Below are 22,780 nucleotides of genomic sequence, written 5' to 3'. Positions count from 1 at the left end.
ACCAACCCACCAGCCAGTGTTGTGATACTACCAACCCACCATGCTGTGTTATTATACCACCAACCAACTAGCCAGTGTTGTGATACCACCAGCCCACCATCCTGCGTTATTATACTACCAACCCACCATCCTGCGTTATTATACTACCAGCCCACCATCCTGTGTTATTATACTACCAACCCACCATCCTGCATTATTATACTACCAACCCACCATCCTGCGTTATTATACTACCAACCCACCATCCTGTGTTATTATACCACCAACCAACTAGCCAGTGTTGTGATACCACCAGCCCACCATCCTGCGTTATTATACTACCAGCCCACCATCCTGTGTTATTATACTACCAACCCACCATCCTGCGTTATTATACTACCAACCCACCATCCTGCGTTATTATACTACCAACCCACCAATCTGTGTTATTATACTACCAACCCACCATCCTGTGTTATCATACTACCAACCGACCAGCCAGTGTTGTTATACTACCCAACCCACCAGCCAGTGTTGTGATACCACCAACCCACCATGCTGTGTTATTATACTACCAACCCACCATGCTGTGTTATTATACTACCAACCCACCAGCCTGTGCTGTGATACCACCAACCCACCATGCTGTGTTATTATACTACCAACCCACCAGCCAGTGTTGTGTTGTGTTGTGTTAAGTCATGCTACCAACCCACCATGCTGTGTCACTGTACTACCAACCCACCATGCTGTGTCACTGTACTACCAACCCACCATCCTGTGTCACTGTACTACCAACCCACCATCCTGTGTCACTGTACTACCAACCCACCATGCTGTGTCACTGTACTACCAACCCACCATGCTGTGTCACTGTACTACCAACCCACCATCCTGTGTCACTGTACTACCAACCCACCATCCTGCGTCACTGTACTACCACCCACCATCCTGTGTCACTGTACTACCAACCCACCATGCTGTGTCACTGTACTACCAACCCACCAGCCTGTGTTGTGATACCACCAACCCACCATGCTGTGTTATTATACTACCAACCCACCAGCCAGTGTTGTGTTGTGTTAAGTCATGCTACCAACCCACCATGCTTTGTCACTGTACTACCAACCCACCATCCTGTGTTAAGGTATACTGAGTGTATTAAATAAGGCCTGTCCGACCGCCCGAGACGGGCTAGATTTCTGCCGGACCGTCTCATTTTACAGCTTGCCAGCAGGATGGACAGGTGAAAAAAAATATTCCGATAACATGCCCACTGGCACTGACTGGTTAAATCTCTTCTGGGCTGGTAAGTTCTGAAGTTACCAGCCCAGATGTCTGGTTGGGTTTTTGGCTTATTTCATACATAGAGAATACTACACGAGGTCTCATTACATATGAAACGAGTGTCCTTCCTATGGTATCTGACCGAGCGAAAGCGAGGTCAGATAACATAGGAAGGTCACGAGTTTCGTATAATTCGTATGTAATGAGACCGAGTGTGGCATTTTATTTATTACCCACGTCTTACGTGCATTAAATTGACAAAATAGCATATTTTTGTTATGTTTTTTGGTTTCAAACCGAAACCGGTTTCATAAAGAGGTTGCGGAAGAGTTTTGTGCTGTAGTACAATATTTGCATGACGTCACACTGTTATGACGTCACTGCCTTGGTAACCGACGTCACGATGCATGTCGGTTGTCATCGCCTCGTACAGCCTCCTACAGTTAACTACTCGTAGCACCTCGTTTCTTGGTTTCCAGTTGCTTCATTTGGCTAACATCACTGGTGGAAACATTGCGTTTATGTCTTTTGACGGATATAATGTCTCAGTTCAATTAAACAGCGACACGGCAACGTTCGCAATGTTTACATTCCCACAATGCATTTAAGTTGTAGAATGAATGAATTCACGTGTTTGTTATGAATGAAAAAATAGTTACGTCAGAATGTGTTGAGTTGTCATCGGTTATCCAATAAAATCATTAGAATCTCAGGTCAAGTCCTTACGACACAGGTCAACGCGATATGACACTCGTGTGATGTACGAGATTGGTATGCAACTACCCATACGTTGACCTCGTGGGTAATAAACTGCTATACTACCAACCCACCATCCTGTGTTATGGTATACTACTAACCCACCATCCTGTGTCATGTTTTATGTAGAACCAACAGAATATTCTGTATAGTATTGCAATATCCTGCTTCACACTCACCATCCAACACATGAGTCCCATTTCATTGCAAAAGTGATCAATATAAAGGTGGAAACACTCTTACTACAAACAATACTCCAAATCCTTAAACATGTTAAAGGCCTGATCCACAGTGTTTAAGTCCCTCCAGCACTTCCTTCCTGTCACTATTCAACAGTCAACGTCCGGTATCTCGAACAGTTACAAAATTAGAATCATGCTTTCCTTTCCTTAATTGTGACACCTGAATAAATATGACAAGAGGTTTCACTTTTTACGTACTGCCATATGTTAGGAAACTAGATGCGTGACTGCAACAGCACATTTCTTATGCCTCTGTTACACAACAGGGAAGTTCTGCCCTCACCCATCCTCCAAACATTTACAATGAAAAGCCAGGAACTGTCAGCAGCTTTCCTTCCAAAATAATACAAGCCGTGACCTAGAAAGCCCAGTACAGTAAGTCTGGGAGTGAGGAAGGCAGGCCGCAATAAGCAGCCTCTTGTTAGCCACTTGTTCTTATCACCCATCCCCCTACAGCGCATGCCAGTCTCAGAGGGAACTGTCTTTATTCTCAGACAACTAGCCCTAATCACACAATCCCCAATCTCCTACAGATTCATCATCATGTTAAACCATTTCCGCTCACCTCATACAACGGGAGGGGTACCAGAAAAATATGAGGGAGGGGTGAACTTTTTCTTGTTTGGGCAGGGATGATGGGAATGTTGAAGCCCCCTCACACAAGATCTAGCGGCACGGCTTGCCTATTGCCTAGAACATCGGAAGCCAGCTCAGATCAACCTGCAGGTTGTGTTTCAAGATGGCTGCCATTGGGGTCAAAGTCTACATTGTAGTACAATGCGCCACAAAGTGGTGTTTTGTTACAGTGTGAATCTCCTCTAGCATCCAGCAGGAGGGTGGTGAATGGAACAGCATGGCATTGAAGATGGTGGGGAGTGAATGGAACAGCCGGACTGACTAATTCCTCCCGTAAAGAATATTGTTGCTATCAGATGGAAATGTCTATAGTTAGTCTACGTGATGATTCACATCTCCCTGTTTCGAAACATGAACAGAGGATTTCTATCCACTTGTCTAATCAGTGACAATCTCCTTGTCTAGCTACTTGGATGAAAACTTGGCTGTATGTTTCAACTTTTTAACAATGGCAGCACAAATAAATGAGCAATACAATTTGTGGAATATCAATGTGGAAGAATTCTGATTACATCACTGTTTTTTTTTTGTTTTTTTTGTGAAAGTTAAGTTGTTGTTCTTTGACTTAATGTCAGGTCTTAGGGAATATGATCTGGATACAGTTTCTTCACTGACATACACAAAAGTCACCAGAACAGGGAGACGTAACTTTATGTAGGACAACTTCCTCATAAAGATAACAAATAATAAACCAGTTGTTATCCATAAAGTCTCATGTTTGGATAAGACTTTTGATAAGAATTTCTCTCACTGTAGCAAAGCATCAACATGTGTTCAGCTAGGCTGAATCCAAACTGACGTTAAAATATGATCATGATATGGTATGCCTCTCAACATAATTTTTCAAATTTTGTTATCAATTGTTAATGATGTACAGGCAGTTGTCATTTAGCTGGAACATTGAGGAGCAGGACAGTCAACAAAAAAAGACCCCATGATTTATAGAATAATGCACTTCTCAAAACAGCCAGAAAATTGATGATTCCATTTTCAAAATGGTATATCATGATATTCAGCCCTTCACCTGTTTCAATCAGGCTGCAAGAATAATGACAATCAGACCTTCAGCCTTCATATATTTGGCATAAGTGCTACACCCTTGACCAATGTCAGTTTAAGTCTGGACATTTTTTCTTATGCTATGAATTGACACATTTAATAATTTAGTTTCTTCTAGCTGTTTGTTATAACTGCCATTGTAAGGGATCTGTCCCATATGTATTGGTTCATATGAACAAGGATTTCTGGGTAGAAAAAACTCTGCTACACCTCATTTATTCAACATGTAAGTGGAAAAAAAGTTGTTGCCATGGAAATGTTACTTACACAATCAATACGTTTAATTGAAACAGTTTCTCTCTATGAGAATGGTGGAGGAAGTGCTATGATAGCCAATGCCAGTGATTGTTAACTGATATCTGTCTAATGTGATCATACCAAATGAACATTGTGTCTCTGGTGATTTTCCATCTGTAGTAGTAAAACAATTACTATTCTGACAATTTCAACACCTCCAAAACATTTACTATTGAATGAAGAAAATAAATATGGAACTCCAGGCTTCACTCACGTTATCACTTATGACATTCATGCTTTTAGAACCAGTGAGTGAGTGAGTGAGTGAGTGAGTGAGTGAGTGAGTTGTGATTTTAAGTCACATTGGCAGTATTACAGCCATGTGATCACAACAAAATAGTTATGATAAAGACGACATACATTTATTCTATATAAAACCTATCTTCAAAGGTTATGTCACCATATGTTAATACTTCACCTGCTGTAATGATCTATTTCAATAACATTTATGCTGGTCTCAGAACAGAAAAGTTATGTGTGACCAAAGGTAAGCAAATTACAGTTGAACTGGATCTCATCCCTGATCGAATCTCTGACATGTTCGAAATAGTTCAGCCTTCAACAGTTTAAGAAGAAACGTTCAATTTTGTCATTTTTTGCACCAATCAAAACATTTGGGCAAAAATATCACATGCCCAGCAGGAGAACACTACATATAATGCCAGGTGCTTATGTTACGAACAAGGATCCTCAGGCAATTGTCAAAATCTACTTGAAGTAGTTGAAGGCTCCTTGTCAAAAAATACAGACAACAATATACTTCAAGTTGGGGTTTGAAATTTGTAAACATGTGTTAAAACTGGGTTTCCATTGCTGCCTGGCTTTCCCTCTGTTTGAAATTAATAAAGAGCACAATATCCTTAAATGTACTGCTAGAAGGACATCTGAAGTGGAAAAATATACTCATCTGACCTCCAGAAAATATAATCCAACTTAGCACTTGTCAATGAAGACAACAAAGTTCTGTATAAGCCAAGCTGTTGAGGAAATTCTTGCAAAATAATATAATACTTGGCATTTGGATAAATGATTACATGAGAGCTGCTTTTGTTTCCCTGGAAACACCCAAAATATCTAAGTACAAAATTATGAATACCAAAGGGCATCATGATACCTTATTAAGTAAGCATGGAAAGATTTGAAAAAGTTTTTGGAGTCGGCTCTGACAGAAAAAAGACGGCTTGTCCTCACGTATTGAACTTCAAAATGCCAGAAGGCCACTCTAACTTTGGGTCAATAACTCTCACAAGTTACTGGAAGCTATTTGGAATGTTCCGTGGTTGGCATGTCATACTGCAATGCTGAGAGTTAGCTGAAGAAATGTCTAATTCTATGCAACAAATGGCACTAATACAACATTTCAGCAGTATAAGTGTTAAATAATTACAGGTGGGAAGGGTGGCAGTAGTTTAGCATGTTGAAAGAATGACTTCTGTATTTTTCACTGATATGTATTCTGTTATTTAGATCATGGTGTGTCAGTTTAATTCAAGATGAAAGCCAAGTGATGCTTCTCTTTGCCATTTACCACTGCTGACACCTGTCAACAAGGGCATGGTGCAAACAAACCTGGAAAAATGGAGAATTTGGGACTCAAACCTAGCACCACAACCACCACCACCAAGTTTCTGGCATGCCCGAGAGTGACCTGAGGGACATATGCACTTGATGCAAGTGGCACCTACAGTGGTACACAATATGTCAGTACACAACCAGTTTCAATAGCATTACATGTTGAAAACAAAAATGGCTAAAAATGGGTAAAGATGACTTGCAATATGTGGAAGGTGGAAGCCATCTTAGAATTCTCTGAGCAAGGCTGAGAGGATCACAAACACACCATCCCATGTTTTCAGTCAAAATAAAAGAGATGGCCCGCTCATTTTAACTTTTCTTTTAGGTAAACCAAAGCTATAAATCATTTGTTTAAATTGTGAGCAGATAAAACATAAAAGCCATGAGCAAACCATAATGCTACATTATCTGGGCAAGAACAGCTTAACATGCCAAAAGATGTCCCATTCCTCTGCATTTCAACACATCCTGGAATACCAAATCAGAACCATGTGGTCATGTTAAAGGATGTGAGGAAACATGTCCCTAACAGGCTTCCATACTATTACTGATCTTTGTTCTGCAAGCTTTGCTGCATGCCAGTCATCGGTGGCCTTCCATAGACTTACTTTCAAAGGAAACATCAACATAAAGGTTTGAAGAACATATGGCCTGAGTTCAGTATCGGTTGTCTGTGGTGCTGCTCTTTTGAGAATGATTAGAAAAAGAATGCATTGTTCAACGATTCCAACCAAACGTGATATGCACAATGGCAGGCATCGGTTACTGGTCCACACCTCAAGCAGGTTATTTGAGTTGCTTTGCATTTTTTTTATTCTAATAAGAACTCTGCAAATGGCACTACAATTTTCGCTGACAGGGAAATAATTTGCTTTACAATTGTTGAACGTACATGTGGTTATGCAGGGTTCTCTTGTCCAGTTTAAAAAGTCCTGTTCAAAAGTGTGCCTCTGCTTGACACCTCAAGCCAAGGTCAGATTATAGTGAGTGAAACTACCAGTGTACAATATCAACAATGACTGTTTTTCCAAAACAGTCAAATTACAGCAAATGAAAGTAATAATAGTGTAAGGTAACAGTAATTCCATCAGACGCATAACTCAACAGTTCACTTGCTTATACAGCAGATGCCCATTCTACAAACTATTGGAGAATTCTCCTAGATTACATGGTATACCATGTACTCACAGTTCAGTCATTCAGGGATAAACCAAGGATGAGTTTCTGAGGGATTTCTGCATCAAAATATGAATTGCCGCTGACAGAAATTTGAGTTGCGTCCTGTGGACACAAAATATTTGAAAACGCTGCATCCAAAAAATACAAGTGCAGTTATTGTTCACTATTAAGTGAACCAGTTTTAATCCACATGCAATAACATCCCTGATTGGTTGTTGTAATAAGTTCAGCGAATGAAAGCGTGTGTTTCTGAAAAGCTTTCATTTGGTAACTTTCGGTTTCGGTTTTCGTTCATGATTGTGAATGATCATGTCTCAGAAAAAAATTATGAGGTTCATAACAGTGATACATTAAGACACCTTGTAACACCATTCACATGCCTCAGAAAAGCAGATATGTTCCATTTTCTTCTTCAACAAAAATCCTTTTGAATAAATTTCAGGGAGTGAAAAACATTCAAGCATGTTCCAAACAGAAAATGCGTTGCTGTTTTCCAGAAAAGTATTGTAACAAGACCTTTAATCACAAACAACATCCACAGTCGCTCCTGTTTACAGAGATCAATAACACTGTCAAGGATGAAATATTGCCGAAGTCGTCTTCTTGAGTCATCAATACTAAAAACTACTTACTCATGAATATTTCAAAAAGATTGTCCACAGAGACAAAGGTATCCTTAGTGTGCTAGACTGTCTGAAAACTAAACCAACTCAATCAAGTCTCAACTATTATGTCCTTGACACTTCAATGAACAAGAGCTTACATAATACAATATTTTTTATACCAAACTTAGGGTCTTCCTAACTACGTCAGTAAATGCAGTAAATCAGAACAAAGAATGTAGACAGGTCTCTGTTTACAGTGTAGAATGATTAACTATCAGGTACACACTGTTTTTTCCATAAGTCTTAAGCCAAACCCCAGGTGGGAGAAATAGAGATTCAAAATGTGAAAATCCTGAAGCCATTGATTGCGAGCAAATATGAAGGACAAGAGCACTTTGTTCCGTCAAATGTTAGACTCCATAGCTGGATATGATACATCATCATACTGAAAAGATTTCAGGTAAAAGAATTCAGAACCTTACGGTCTGTGACACCCAATCAAAAGGAAATACCCATGAATGTTTACAGCTGCACAGTATTACTCCTCTCAATCTCACTTGTGTGAGTTGTAAAGTACTGACAAAGGTTTAAAGCTATTCTCTCCCAATACTGGTGGGAGTTCCAACACAGTGAGGATAGTTTTAAACCATTCTTCCTTCAGTATCACAGTATCAAAGTATCGATACTAGACTTGGATGTCTCCCCCCATCACTGTCAGTGTCAGTATTGAAGTATAGGGACTAACCTTAAACCACTCCTTTCAGCATCAGTGTGAGAATCAGTGAGTGAGTTTAGTCTTATGCTGCACTCAGCAATATTCCAGCTATAAGCTGACGGTCTGTAAATAATTGAGTCTGGACCAGACAATCCAATGATCAACAGCATAGGCATCAATCTATGCAAATGGGATACGATGACATGTGTCAACCAAGTCAGCAAGCCTGTGACCACCTGATCCCGTAGGTCGCCTCTTACGACAAGCATGGGTTACTGAAGATCAGTTCTAACTCGGATCTTCACAGGTAGTGAGTGTGAGAATCAAGTGTCAGTGTACCTCTCTCTCTATTATCAAAAGGCAAGCAAGAAACGATGAGCACCAGAGTTGAGTACAGTTGACAATATTCCAAATATATCATTAATGGCTCCTTAACAAACAAGTACTGGGGCCCGATCCACGAAGCGTTTGTAGCATTACGTTATTTGTGAGCCAATGATGTAGTACTGAGTAAAGACAAATGTTTTGTGGATGGAGACCCTGGTACCTCAATACCTAACCATGCTAACAACTACAGATGTCCTTATCCTGCAGGGGCAGAGAGTAACTTAACAGTAGTCTACCACAAGAATAGGTCATAGCAGGGCAATGGACTCCTCCAACCATAAAATACAAAATCTTGAGATCACAACCGAAAACCTTAAATCATGTCCTTTTTGTTTAGCACCACACTTGAATAACAAAAGGTACATCTGGGTATTGTAAGCATGTCGCCTTAAGTCCAACAGTCTGTTGACACATCTTTGCCCAGTAACAAGTATGTCGTAAACATTCACTGACAATAAAATATACTAGGATATACTGATGCAAAGAACTGATTTAACTATTGCATGAACCTAAATGTCATGGATAGGATAAATGTCATAGATAGGAGAGATGCGAGAGAGAGAGAGAGAGAGAGAGAGAGAGAGAGAGAGAGAGAGAGAGAGAGAGAGAGAGAGAGAGAGAGAGAGAGAGTGAGTGAGTGAGTGAGTGAGTGAGTGAGTGAGTGAGTGAGTGAGTGAGTGAGTGAGTGAGTGAGCGAGCCATATCATGGCCACAAGAAACCAGTACGAGGAACAAGAAATAGAGTTACAATTCCATGTCCATTTTCCTGTAATTAAACCACCTTCAGTATTTACATACACTGTATGTTTAACAACAAGCAGATATACCATACAGCCTTGGTCAAACAGATTACTGAAGGGACCAGCAATTGGCAATTTCATCAGTCGACAGCCTACAAAATCAATATGAACACACATTAAATATTGATATGTCTCAGATATGTTGTACTTCTTCGCTAGTTTGTTATTGAATGCTGCAGTCAGAATATTCAAGCTATGATGGCCGGCCGTAAAGGACTGAGTCTGGATAGACAATCCAGTGAATGACACTAGGAGTAAAATGGTACGGCCCTTTTTACTAAGGTACAGTACATATTGCCGTACAAGGCCTTCGGTTTGGTCCGTTTTCGGTTCGGAATAAGAGACCTTACTTCTGGGAAAATAGCGTCTGTCTAGCAAAGACGTTGACAAAATGATTTGATTTATAGATATTTTAGAAAAGGTTTAAATAGGCTGATAAAATGATGGCACGAAACCTAAGGTTTGGATTGCATTACGGTATACCGAACCAAGTCAAAACACCGCGGTTCTACAAATTCAGCGGCATACCGTTTCCCCCCCGACAGCATGAGCATTGCTCTATACAACTGGGATATGATGACATGCATGAACCAAGTCCAGCCAGCCTGACTGGAGACCAATTCTTATTGGGTGAGAGAGGTTGTATTGTATAGACAGCATATAGTACATGATGTCTAACCAAGTCAGCCAGCCTGACTGGAGACCAATTCTTATTGGGTGAGAGAGGTTGTATTGTATAGACAGCATATAGTACATGATGCCTAACCAAGTCAGCCAGCCTGACTGGAGACCAATTCTTATTGGGTGAGAGAGGTTGTATTGTATAGACAGCATATAGTACATGATGCCTGTTGCTAATTTAAGTGTGTACTGATTGACTTCAACATCCTACGAACAACATAAGTATACCACTCCACTTTAGATCGTGTTCATAGAGGTATTTATATCTTTCAATGATACTCAAAACTGATTCTCATCATAGTATATTTAAATCAAATCACTACATACACACAATTACCCTTATCAAAATTTGAGTAGTACATCAGAGGCAAGTGTAACACTGAGAGAGAGACTGAGTATTACAATGCTTTTAGCACTTCTTTACCACCATATGTATTGACTTCACACACTATACCCACGAGGGGAATCGGTGGCCTTCAGGGAGGCAACACATTCACCACAACTCCACAACCCAGCTACCCCAATGCTCTACTGTTTGTTTACCATGCATGATGGTTCCTGAAAGCATAACGTCTATAAGCTTCCTAACTATGCTGACCTGATAATAATGAACCATAATAGGCTCCAGAGCCCTACTTGTGCACTGCACTGAAGGCAAACATCATCACCTAGAGAGATATTGATCATACCAGTCTCCATGCTTCCATATTCTGGGCTCAATCGATTACTTCATAGAAGATGGCAGTAGATTCCAAATGCCAACCAATGAAAACTACATTTGATCAATTATGAATCACTTTCTTGTTGGTGGCAACCATAATTTGAAAACACCAGTTAAGTCATTTGGGTGAAAAACTAATATATGAAATCAATTTAACATTACTTCTTGACAAACGTATGTTTGCCTGAAAGACAGAAAGGACCAGTCTGTAGACATGCTAAACCTTCAGAGAGATAATTTAAGAATCAAAACCCCAGGTCACTGATGTATATTTTGTACCAAGGCATATCAAATGACTGATATTATCAAACCTGGCAACATATATCAAAGCTGGGTAAACTTCCCAATGCCTTGTCAACAATTAAACTGCCTAACAACTTAATTAGATCCAATTACTGAGCCTTCTAGCTCTCTGTTGAAAACAGGAGAAAAGCAGATTTGGTTGGTTGATCTTCAACATCAAAACCGCTAATTACAGCCATCTGACATCTGACAGCAACAACTACGAATCATACCAATACATCAGAAGAAAGATAAGACTTGATGAAAGTTGTATGGGGCATTAACAATCCACATAATTGGTCTTCAGTAACCCATTCTTGTCGTAAGAGGCTACTAACGGGATCGGGTGGTCAGCATCGCTGACTTTGTTGACACGTCATCGTATCCAAATTGTGTGGATTGATGCCCATGCAGTTGATCACTACATTGTCTGGTCTTTACAGACCATCACCATATAGCTGGATTATTGCTGAGCGCTGTGTTAAACAACAAGCCAACCTACCAACAATCCATATCAGTGAATATAGGAGTGGTGGTATAAGGATACAAGAATCACACTAAAATTGAAAACATTTCAAACTATGTCCAATAATGAAAGATTTACACACACACGCACACCACTTAAAATTCTTCATGAAAATTTCACGTCTTTGTAAATACCCAAAGTCAGCAGTACAGTGGACTCCATGATGCCATACATGCTATAGGAACATGGCTAAGGAACAGCATTTTCCACTTTTGAAATGTACATGTGGAGGTTTCATAATTCAAAATAATTTAGTGAATTATTTCAGACAACATTTTTTGAACAGTACTTCCAACATGTCATGGTGTGTCACTCAAACATGACACACATTTTAGCCAGTTAACCAACATTACCACCTTGATTTCCCAAATCTGTGAATCTCAACCATGACCTACAAACCTGGGGAGCTAAGGGAGGCAACTCTGTCAGTGTGACCAAAGACTGGACTTTAAACATTGAACCAGCATGACAAAGGAATGTGTAAAGTAATTTTCTAGTTCTGCCAGCATTTCAAAAGTTAAATAAACGTATATTTCAGTGTATGCCAGTGATCTCTGCTGAACAAGCTGAAAGACAGAACTTATGAACAGCTACTTCCTGTGTTCAATCATCTTGCCAAACAATCCACTGATGGATGCCGGAAAATGTTTAACTCCTCTGGGTATGATGAGAATGCAATGAACCAAGTCAACGAGCCTGTCCACTCAATCCATTAAGTCCTTTGACCAGCATAACTTGCATCAGAACATTTCTAATCCAGAATCACCACAGTGATTATCAACTAACATCAGTGGAAATAAACAAAACACAGAATTGTTTCAAGTTAAGTGCAACATCACAGTTCTAAATGTAAAAATCATATTAAACAGACTGTTTGATTGGGTGCTATCAATTGAAAACACATTAATGATCAGCCTTATCCACTCTTCATTGTCAGGACTCATTGTCAGGAGGACTCACCATAGTACGGTTACCTCTGGCCTGACGACTCACCATAGTATGGTTACCTCTGGCCTGATGACTCACCATAGTATGGTTACCTCTGGCCTGATGACTCACCATAGTATGGTTACCTCTGGCCTGATGACTCACCATAGTATGGTTACCTCTGGCCTGATGACTCACCATAGTATGGTTACCTCTGGCCTGACGACTCACCATAGTATGGTTACCTCTGGCCTGATGACTCACCATAGTATGGTTACCTCTGGCCTGACGACTCACCATAGTACGGTTACCTCTGGCCTGACGACTCACCATAGTATGGTTACCTCTGGCCTGATGACTCACCATAGTACGGTTACCTCTGGCCTGACATTTTCCTGTCAGTCTGTCTGACCAGTGATGGTCTTGAGTCACATTGATGACTGGGTTGGTCTGACAAATAACCTACTCGCTTTACCCACTCACAGTTACCCTCAACCACAAATATTGTAAACTATCTACCGTTAATTCCCTGGACTCATCCACTAGTACTTATCTGGACCCACCCACAGTTACACAGGCACCTGTTTGGACCCACCCACAGTTACCCTCAACCACAAATATTGTAAACTATCTACCATTAATTCCCTGGACTCATCCACTAGTACCTATCTGGACCCATCCACAGTTACACAAGCACCTATCTGGACCCACCCACAGTTACACAAGCACCTATCTGGACCTACCCACAGTTACACCAAGCACTAATCCAGACCCACCCACAGTTACACAAGCACCTGTCTGGACCCACCCACAGTTACACCAACACCTATCTGGACCCATCCACAGTTACACAAGCACCTATCTGGACCCACCCACAGTTACACAAGCACCTATCTGGACCCACCCACAGTTACACAAGCACTTGTCTGGACCCACCCACAGTTACCCTCAACCACAAATATTGTAAACTATCTACCATTAATTCCCTGGACTCATCCACTAGTCCCTATCTGGACCCACCCACAGTTACACAGGCACCTGTCTGGACCAAACCACAGTTACCCTCAACCACAAAGATTGTAAACTATCTACCATTAATTCCCTGGACCCATCCACTAGTACCTATCTGGACCCACCCACAGTTAAACAAGCACCTATCTGGACCCACCCACAGTTACACAAGCACCTGTCTGGACCCACCCACAGTTACACAAGCACCTATCTGGACCCACCCACAGTTACACCAGCACCTATCTGGACCCACCCACAGTTACACAAGCACCTATCTGGACCCACCCACAGTTACACCAGCACCTATCTGGACCCACCCACAGTTACACCAGCACCAATCTAGACACACACCCAGTTACACCAACATTAATCTGGACCCACCCATAGTTATACCAGCACCTATCTGGACCTACCCACAGTTACACCAAGCACCAATCTAGACCCACCCACAGTTACACCAGCACCTACCTGGACCCACCAACAGTTACGCCAACACTTATCTAGATCCACCCACAGTTACACCAGCACCTATCTGGACCCACCCACAGTTACACCAGCACTAATCCAGACCCACCCACAGTTACACCAGCACTTATCTAGACCCACCCACAGTTAAACCAGCACTTATCTAGACCCACCCACAGTTACACCAGCACTTATCTAGACCCACCCACAGTTACACCAGCACCAATCTAGACCCACCAACAGTTACACCAGCACCTACCTGGACCCACCCACAGTTACACCAGCACCTATTTGGACCCACCCACACTTACACCAGCACCTATCTGGACCCACCCACAGTTACACCAGCACTAATCCAGACCCACCCAGTTACACCAGCATCTAGACCCACCCACAGTTAAACCAGACTAGACCCACCCACAGTTAAACCAGCACTTATCTAGACTCCACCCACAGTTACACCAGCACTTATCTAGACCTACCCACAGTTACACCAGCACTTATCTAGACCCACCCACAGTTACACCAGCACCAATCTAGACCCACCCACAGTACACCAGCACCTACCTGGACCCACCAACAGTTACCAACACTTATCTAGATCCACCCACAGTTACACCAGCACCTATCTGGACCCACCCACAGTTACACCAGCACTAATCCAGACCCACCCACAGTTACACCAGCACTTATCTAGACCCACACAGTTAAACCAGCACTTATCTGGACCCACCCACAGTTACACCAGCACTTATCTAGACCCACCCACAGTTACACCAGCACCAATCTAGACCCACCAACAGTTACACCAGCACCTACCTGGACCCACCCACAGTTACACCAGCACCTATTTGGACCCACCCCACTTACACCAGCACCTATCTGGACCCACCCACAGTTACACCAGCACTATCTGGACCCACCCACAGTTACACCAGCACTTATCTAGACCCACCCAGTTTAAACCAGTTAGACCCACCAGCACTTATCTAGACCCACCCACAGTTAAACCAGCACTTATCTAGACCACCCACAGTTACACCAGCACCAATCTAGACACACACCCAGTTACACCAACATTAATCTGGACCCACCCATAGTTATACCAGCACCTATCAGGACCCACCCACAGTTACACCAGCACCAATCTAGACCCACCCACACTTACACCAGCACCTACCTGGACCCACCCACAGTTACACCAGCACCTATTTGGACCCACCCACACTTACACCAGCACCTATCTGGACCCACCCACAGTTACACCAGCACCTACCTGGACCCACCCACAGTTACACCAGCACCTATTTGGACCCACCCACACTTACACCAGCACCTATCTGGACCCACCCACAGTTACACCAGCACTAATCCAGACCCACCCAGTTACACCAGCACTTATCTAGACCCACCCACAGTTAAACCAGCACTTATCTAGACCCACCCACAGTTACACCAGCACTTATCTAGACCTACCCACAGTTACACCAGCACTTATCTAGACCCACCCACAGTTACACCAGCACCAATCTAGACCCACCCACAGTTACACCAGCACCTACCTGGACCCACCCACAGTTACACCAGCACCTATTTGGACCCACCCACACTTACACCAGCACCTATCTGGACCCACCCACAGTTACACCAGCACTAATCTAGACCCACCCAGTTACACCAGCACTTATCTAGACCCACCCACAGGTAAACCAGCACTTATCTAGACCCACCCACAGTTACACCAGCACCAATCTAGACCCACCCACACTTACACCAGCACCTACCTGGACCCACCCACAGTTACACCAGCACCTATTTGGACCCACCCACACTTACACCAGCACCTATTTGGACCCACCCACAGTTACACCAGCACTAATCTAGACCCACCCACAGTTACACCAGCACTTATCTAGACCCACCCACAGTTACACCAGCACCTATTTGGACCCACCCACACTTACACCAGCACCTATCTGGACCCACCCACAGTTACACCAGCACTAATCCAGACCCACCCACAGTTACACCAGCACTTATCTAGACCCACCCACAGTTACACCAGCACTTTTCTAGACCCACCCACAGTTACACCAGCACCAATCTAGACACACACCCAGTTACACCAACATTAATCTGGACCCACCCATAGTTATACCAGCACCTATCAGGACCCACCCACAGTTACACCAGCACCAATCTAGACCCACCCACACTTACACCAGCACCTACCTGGACCCACCCACAGTTACACCAGCACCTATTTGGACCCACCCACAGTTACACCAGCACCTATCTGGACCCACCCACAGTTACACCAGCACCAATCTAGACACACACCCAGTTACACCAACATTAATCTGGACCCACCCATAGTTATACCAGCACCTATCAGGACCCACCCACAGTTACACCAGCACCAATCTAGACCCACCCACATTTACACCAGCACCTACCTGGACCCACCCACAGTTACACCAGTACCTAGTTGGACCCACCCACACTTACACCAGCACCTATCTGGACCCACCCATAGTTACACCAGCACTAATCCAGACCCACCCACAGTTACACCAGCACTTATCTAGACCCACCCACAGTTAAACCAGCACTTATCTAGACCCACCCATAGTTACACCAGCACCAATCTAGACCCACCCACAGTTACACCAACATTAATCTGGACCCACCCACAGTTACACCAACACCTATTTGGACCCACCCACACTTACACCAGCACCATCTGGATCCACCTACAGTTACACCAGCACCTATCTGGACCCACCCACAGTTACACCAGCACCATCTGGATCCACCCACAGTTACACCAGCACCATCTGGATCCACCCACAGTTACACCAGCACCATCTGGACCCACCCACAGTTACACCAGCACCATCTGGACCCACCATCAGTTACACCAGCACCAGCTAGACCCACCCACAGTTACACCAGCACCTACCTGGACCCACCCACAGTTACACCAGCACCATCTGGACCCACCCACAGTTACACCAGCACCATCTGGATCCACCCATTGTTACATTTTGAACACTAGGCTACCCCACCATACTATGAGGAGGAGAGGCGATATGAACCAGAAAGGCTTCCTGTGCCAATTGAGTTCTGGTACAGGCAGGGCAGTGGGGTAGCCTAATGGTTAAAGTGTCGGCTCATAATGCTGAAGACCCGGGTTCCATTCCCCACATGGGTACAATGTGAAGCCCATTTCTAGAGTTCCTCACTGTGATATTGCTGGAATATTGCTAACAGCAGTGTAAAACCATACTCACTCTGGTGCAGGCAAACCCAAGCTGATGGTCTGAACAAATATGATTCCTCACATGCCCATTTCCCCTACCTGGACGACAGAATTAGTATGACTGACAAACCTGTGGAACATGCTACAAGAACTACATCAGACTGACACAGTGTTCCACTCCTAATGCTTCAGTACCTGATCACATACAGTTTGAAAACATCAAGTAGCAATAATGAGTATTCCAGGATTTATGGACTTATTTATGGACTGATATTAAACACATAACAGTTACTGAGCTCCTTAAAACACAGTTTTTAATTGCACCAGGTTCCATCGACATATGGTGTTAAAATATGCTGAGAATCTGTATACTGGGTCATCAGTTTCCAACTAGTGGCATACAAGGAATTCTAGGTGCCACACTGACACTGCATTATACTCCACAAGTCAGTCATTGGCTGTGTTGATGTACAGGAATCATCACATCCAAACTTCAGAGTGCATACGTCCCAAGAAGTAAGCTGTTGAAATTGAACTTTCACTCCATAGATTACGCAATTAAATTCCAGCCACTAACTTATGAGGTTGTTGAACCCCAGTATTCTGAACAAGTGATAAATATATATGTGTTTCTGCAGCTTATCAGCAAGTTGTTAGCACAACCATTCCACAGATTGTATCCAGCTAACTGTAGCTATGGACCAAGCACCTGCCACCAATGATTCATTCAAGACATTTTTAAATTATCATCTCTTTCTAGATTTACTTTTTGTTTGAACTTGAAGTACAAAGATCTTTTGTTGTGAACTGGTTTCGACATAGATGTTCATACTGAACCAGTTCAAAAAATAAGCATGAAACTTTCAGGTTCCTCATCATACATAACACAAATGTCAAACGATCAACTTTTAAGGGCTCCTTAGGTTGAAATACTATGGCAGATAACCCCAGGTAGCCATGACTTCCTCCAGGTTTTAACTGCTGAAGAGTTTGGCATGGAAGGATATGGACTATATTTTCCCCAATTAGTGTCTTAACTGGAACGGGGTGAACAGCAGGGTTACTGGTTGAATAGATGGACAACCTCTCTATACGAATTTAAATACCACAGATATGGTATTTCTTAAACATCTATTGACTAAAGAATGAACTTGGCAACGAATTACTGTTTCAATAATTACTCACAAATTCTTCACATATCATGTAGTTCTTTTAAGTCTCGTTGTTATTAGATCACATATCAATAAAATCAGATTCTACTATTTCCATGTCTCAACTAAAAGATCCATAACTGATTTCCATAGGAACAACTTTTCCACAACTTGTTCTTTACTACTGAATGTCAGCTCTACTCAATATGCATTGTAAATCAGACCCTCTTCAGCCTACCATTAACTCAACATGTTATAAATACATGACACATTTTATGGATACACTTCTTTTCATTCTTTATACGACATTTTAGAGCTAATTCTTACTCCTTCACCAAGAATTAGCTCTAAAATGTCACATAAAGAATAAAAAGAAGTTGTTATCCATAAAAATGTGTAATGTATTCATGTTCATCCAACTTCTTAATGGTCTTTCAAGAATTTCATTCAACATGCTATAAGTTCCTACTAACTGGTCAGATTCAAGGTTGACCAATCATGCCCTGATGGTCTGAAAATACCAGCAGAGCTCCAGATAAGATTTAGCTCATGTGGGTACTGTACCGACTGTATTTTTCTGGAGTAGGTATTATGAATGTTGAGTGGGTATTTCATTTTCCGTTACCCACTGCTTTCAAATATGTGCGTATTTCAGTGATTTTACTCACCTAAGTATTATGTGACTGAGTAAGTTTACTAAGCAGGTATGTTCTGCCTTATGTCATACCTAATCAAAACCAACTTAAATATAATGGAAATGATTTCATAAAAAATCACTCATCCTATACTGCCAGTACAACACTTGTCCTATACTAACAGTACAACTTGATAGCAATTGATGTATTTTTCATTACGCACTAGCGATTTTTATAAATATATTCCGTACGCATTAGTTTTAAACTTTTTGCGTATCTAACATTTTAAATGCGTAGTTGGTACGCAACAATTATTTTTCAATGCGTAATTCGAAATTTTATGTGCGTATTTTACCTGGATACGCAGCTTATCTGGGCCTCTGTACCAGCCTTTGATATTCTAATCACCTAACCAAAAAACATCTTGTGGCTTCAAATTCTGTATGCCAAATGATCCATTATGACACTACTGCAATCAAGGCCACACTTTACCTTTGGTAATTATCTCATTTAATGATTACTAGCTAAAGAGATTAGCACAACCAGCTCAAATCACAACAAAGATCACCTGGTCTGTACCAACATATTGTTAATCACCGTTAAGCAGATTGGATTATTCCACTTGAGGTTCAACAGACACAGTGTTAACAACAGAAGTTAATGACCTGGAACTGACTGGTCTGGCTTGATCGGAACCACAGGTATCTTGATTACAATTTAATGTCTTTCCAAACAATGAGATTTTCTTCACCAGACCATACAGAACACAGGATCAATCAACATGCCACTCATTACTTATTTCAACAGACATTATACTTATGTTCACATTTCTAACATCATATTCTAAAATGTTGTAGAGAACTATAAGGTGAAAATCTATGGATGAAACACTAGATAACTTTATAAGCATCTTATCGTTGTTATTGTTTCTCATGTACCATTATAGCTATCTGCTTTCTAGTTTTTCATTCACCTGAAGGGGAGTAAGAATATACTCCAAAATGTTTTTCATAATAAATCTTCACCTTTATCTGTATCACTTCTAACTGGCGGTCAAACACTTTCGTAGAAAATTAATTTTCACCCCCATACAGTAATGCGAAATAAATTAAATTGTACTAGAGGGATACAGCTATTGACACCTGGCTTTGTAAATGTTTGATGTACAAGGAACAACTGCTTTCATTTCAAAACAGATTATGAATGTTTTACATCAATATTTGAGTACTTCCTGTCATTGATAACTGTCTCCTACTAGGTGTTCCTGGTGATAGCCGGTGTTCCTGTTGACTAGACATCTCCCCAAGCCCACAGACAGGTGGCTTAAACATTGTTGAACGGGATGGTCATGTTTTTCCCATGCCAAATCAGCCCTATCCTTCACAACAGGTGACATCACTAAACCATGAGGTCTCTTCTGTATTACTAATAATTTCCACATTTTTCATCATGTTCATGGAAACCACTGATGAAACAAAATGGTGACATAGTATGGTATCCTGAGGTAAGGCCTGTGATACAAGATATCAATGTTCATCACCTGTATCCCAATACATACTGTATATTGAAAGTTATTCTGGTGTAAAATCATGCAAGCAATATCAGAAAATGTAAACATTCAGATTCTCTAGTATTTCTTGGGTGGAATTAATATCATAACATATACCTATATGGCCTATATATTTCTGCCCTATAATATCCTATCTTTTATCTTTTTATCCGGCAAATGAATAAAGCTTGTAATTCATCTGCAAAAGGTAAGAGAATATCTTAAGAAATTTAACTACCCTTAGTGGGACAGATAATTGTATCATACCCATTGGACAACTGACAGCGTTGCAATACTCATATATTACTACTTCTACTAAAAACATTTACACCAATCGTTCTTCGTTAACGATCTTACAGGTATAAACAATTACATAATCTGTCATTACCAACATGTTCACTGCAGTGTGAATGGATTGTGGAGTGTATTCAAGAAGCATCTTAGTTTGCTGAGTCTGCATGCAGTGTTTGTGAAAGACAAACACCTGTCAGTTTTGACAGTCGGCTCAAGACGCCTGTCTGTTACCTGATGTACATGCACTGTTCTGTCTCACTGATGAGTTACACATATATACCCCATAGTGTAATGGCACAAGGTGTATCTGCACATATATTCCATTCATCCCATGCATAATGCAATCCAAATATATAACACCATAACATGTTTTGACTGATCTGATATAATGCACCTGTTACCAGGGGCAGATAAAGTACCAAAATGTAATCATAAAAAATAAGTTTTTACAGTAAAAACCACATGTAAATAAATCCCCACCACCTCGACATGTGCACCACATGTTATGGCACAGTAATGTTTACCTCTCCAACATAGGTGAACTTGGCTTTTAGGATGAGTCTGTACAGCCTGCTTCGATTCTCATCATCAAAAGGCATGGTTCCACTAAGCAGTATATAGGTTATCACGCCCATTGCCCACATGTCAACCTGAGTTGTGTAGGGCTTTCGGGCCAAAATTTCTGGTGCAATATACTCGGGAGTTCCACAAGTAGTCCTCATGTAGTTTTCTGGACCTTTTCTCATCGCACTCAGTCCGAAATCTGTGATCATTATTTTAGAGTCATGACCAGGATGATAGTAGAGCAAATTTTCTGGTTTTAAGTCACGGTGGCAGATACCCAAACCGTGTAAATATTTCACACCATCGAGAACCATGTTCAAAACGCGAGTTGCGTCTCTCTCTGTAAAACTTCCCTTGGCAATAATCCTATCGAAAAGTTCGCCTCCAGTGGCTAATTCCATCACCATGTACACTTTCTCTGGGGTTTCAAACACCTCCACTAATTGTATTATGTACATGTGTCTCACCCGCCTCAAAACATTCAGTTCAGACTCGAAAACTTCCTTTCCTTGTACTCGGTCTATCATCTTGATGGCATATGGTTGTTTGGTGACCCTATGCTCGACTCGAACAACACGGCTGAAACTTCCGCGACCGATCAGGGCTTTAATGTCGTATTTTGCCGTTACCCTGGGGTCAAACTTGTCTCTGTATTTTTTCACCTTTTTATTCGCCCGAGGGGCCCCGTCTTGGTTAGCCCGGGGGTTAGGCGACTGCTGTAATTGTAGGGTGTTTTTGACGAGTGGGTGTCCGCTACGGCTGTTTTTCTCCTGCCCATATTGTACCGTTTCCACTAGGTGGGCATTCGGTGGAGTTTCCGGGGCTAATTTAGTACTCACGCACCCCATAGCGTGTCGAAACAAAGGACTTTGTCCAAATTCATCCCCTCGGTGTCATCGGAGGAGAACAGACACCCGCATTTAGGAGAAAATAACGGAAGAATGTATCCTTAATTTCGGCTCCACATGGGATCTTCCATAGTTCGCTCTTCTAAAGAATACGCCGCTGTGCGCCTGTTTACGACGCATGAAGAAAATAGTCCAGCGGAAGCAAATAAATGGCGTCCTCCTTCCTGTGCCTGGGATTTGCTTGCAAGCCCGTTTACACCTTGTAAACGCCCGTGTAAGCTTAATATGATACAAGATACAGATTTTATGTAATATGTGTTTAACACAAATACAGCGGAGAAATAATT

The 22,780-nt window shown here is 41.8% G+C and overlaps 1 protein-coding gene across 1 annotated transcript in view; it reads right to left on the bottom strand.

The window, feature by feature from the left end:
* LOC124262685 (serine/threonine-protein kinase H1 homolog) overlaps nt 1-22,780 on the bottom strand; it is a 34,629-nt gene extending 11,849 nt beyond the window's left edge. The window contains exon 1 of the mRNA XM_046697204.1: nt 21,546-22,780. Within this exon, the coding sequence (XP_046553160.1) occupies nt 21,546-22,433 (888 nt within the window). The 5' untranslated portion in view covers nt 22,434-22,780. The remainder of the gene's footprint in view (nt 1-21,545) is intronic.

This window comes from Haliotis rubra, unplaced genomic scaffold (genome assembly GCF_003918875.1).
Source record: "Haliotis rubra isolate DU_JTF1 unplaced genomic scaffold, ASM391887v1 Scf12, whole genome shotgun sequence".
Taxonomy (NCBI): Eukaryota; Metazoa; Mollusca; class Gastropoda; order Lepetellida; family Haliotidae; genus Haliotis; species Haliotis rubra.
The sequence above is the reverse complement of the archived record's forward strand: the minus strand, read 5'-3'. Positions and strand labels throughout refer to the sequence as shown.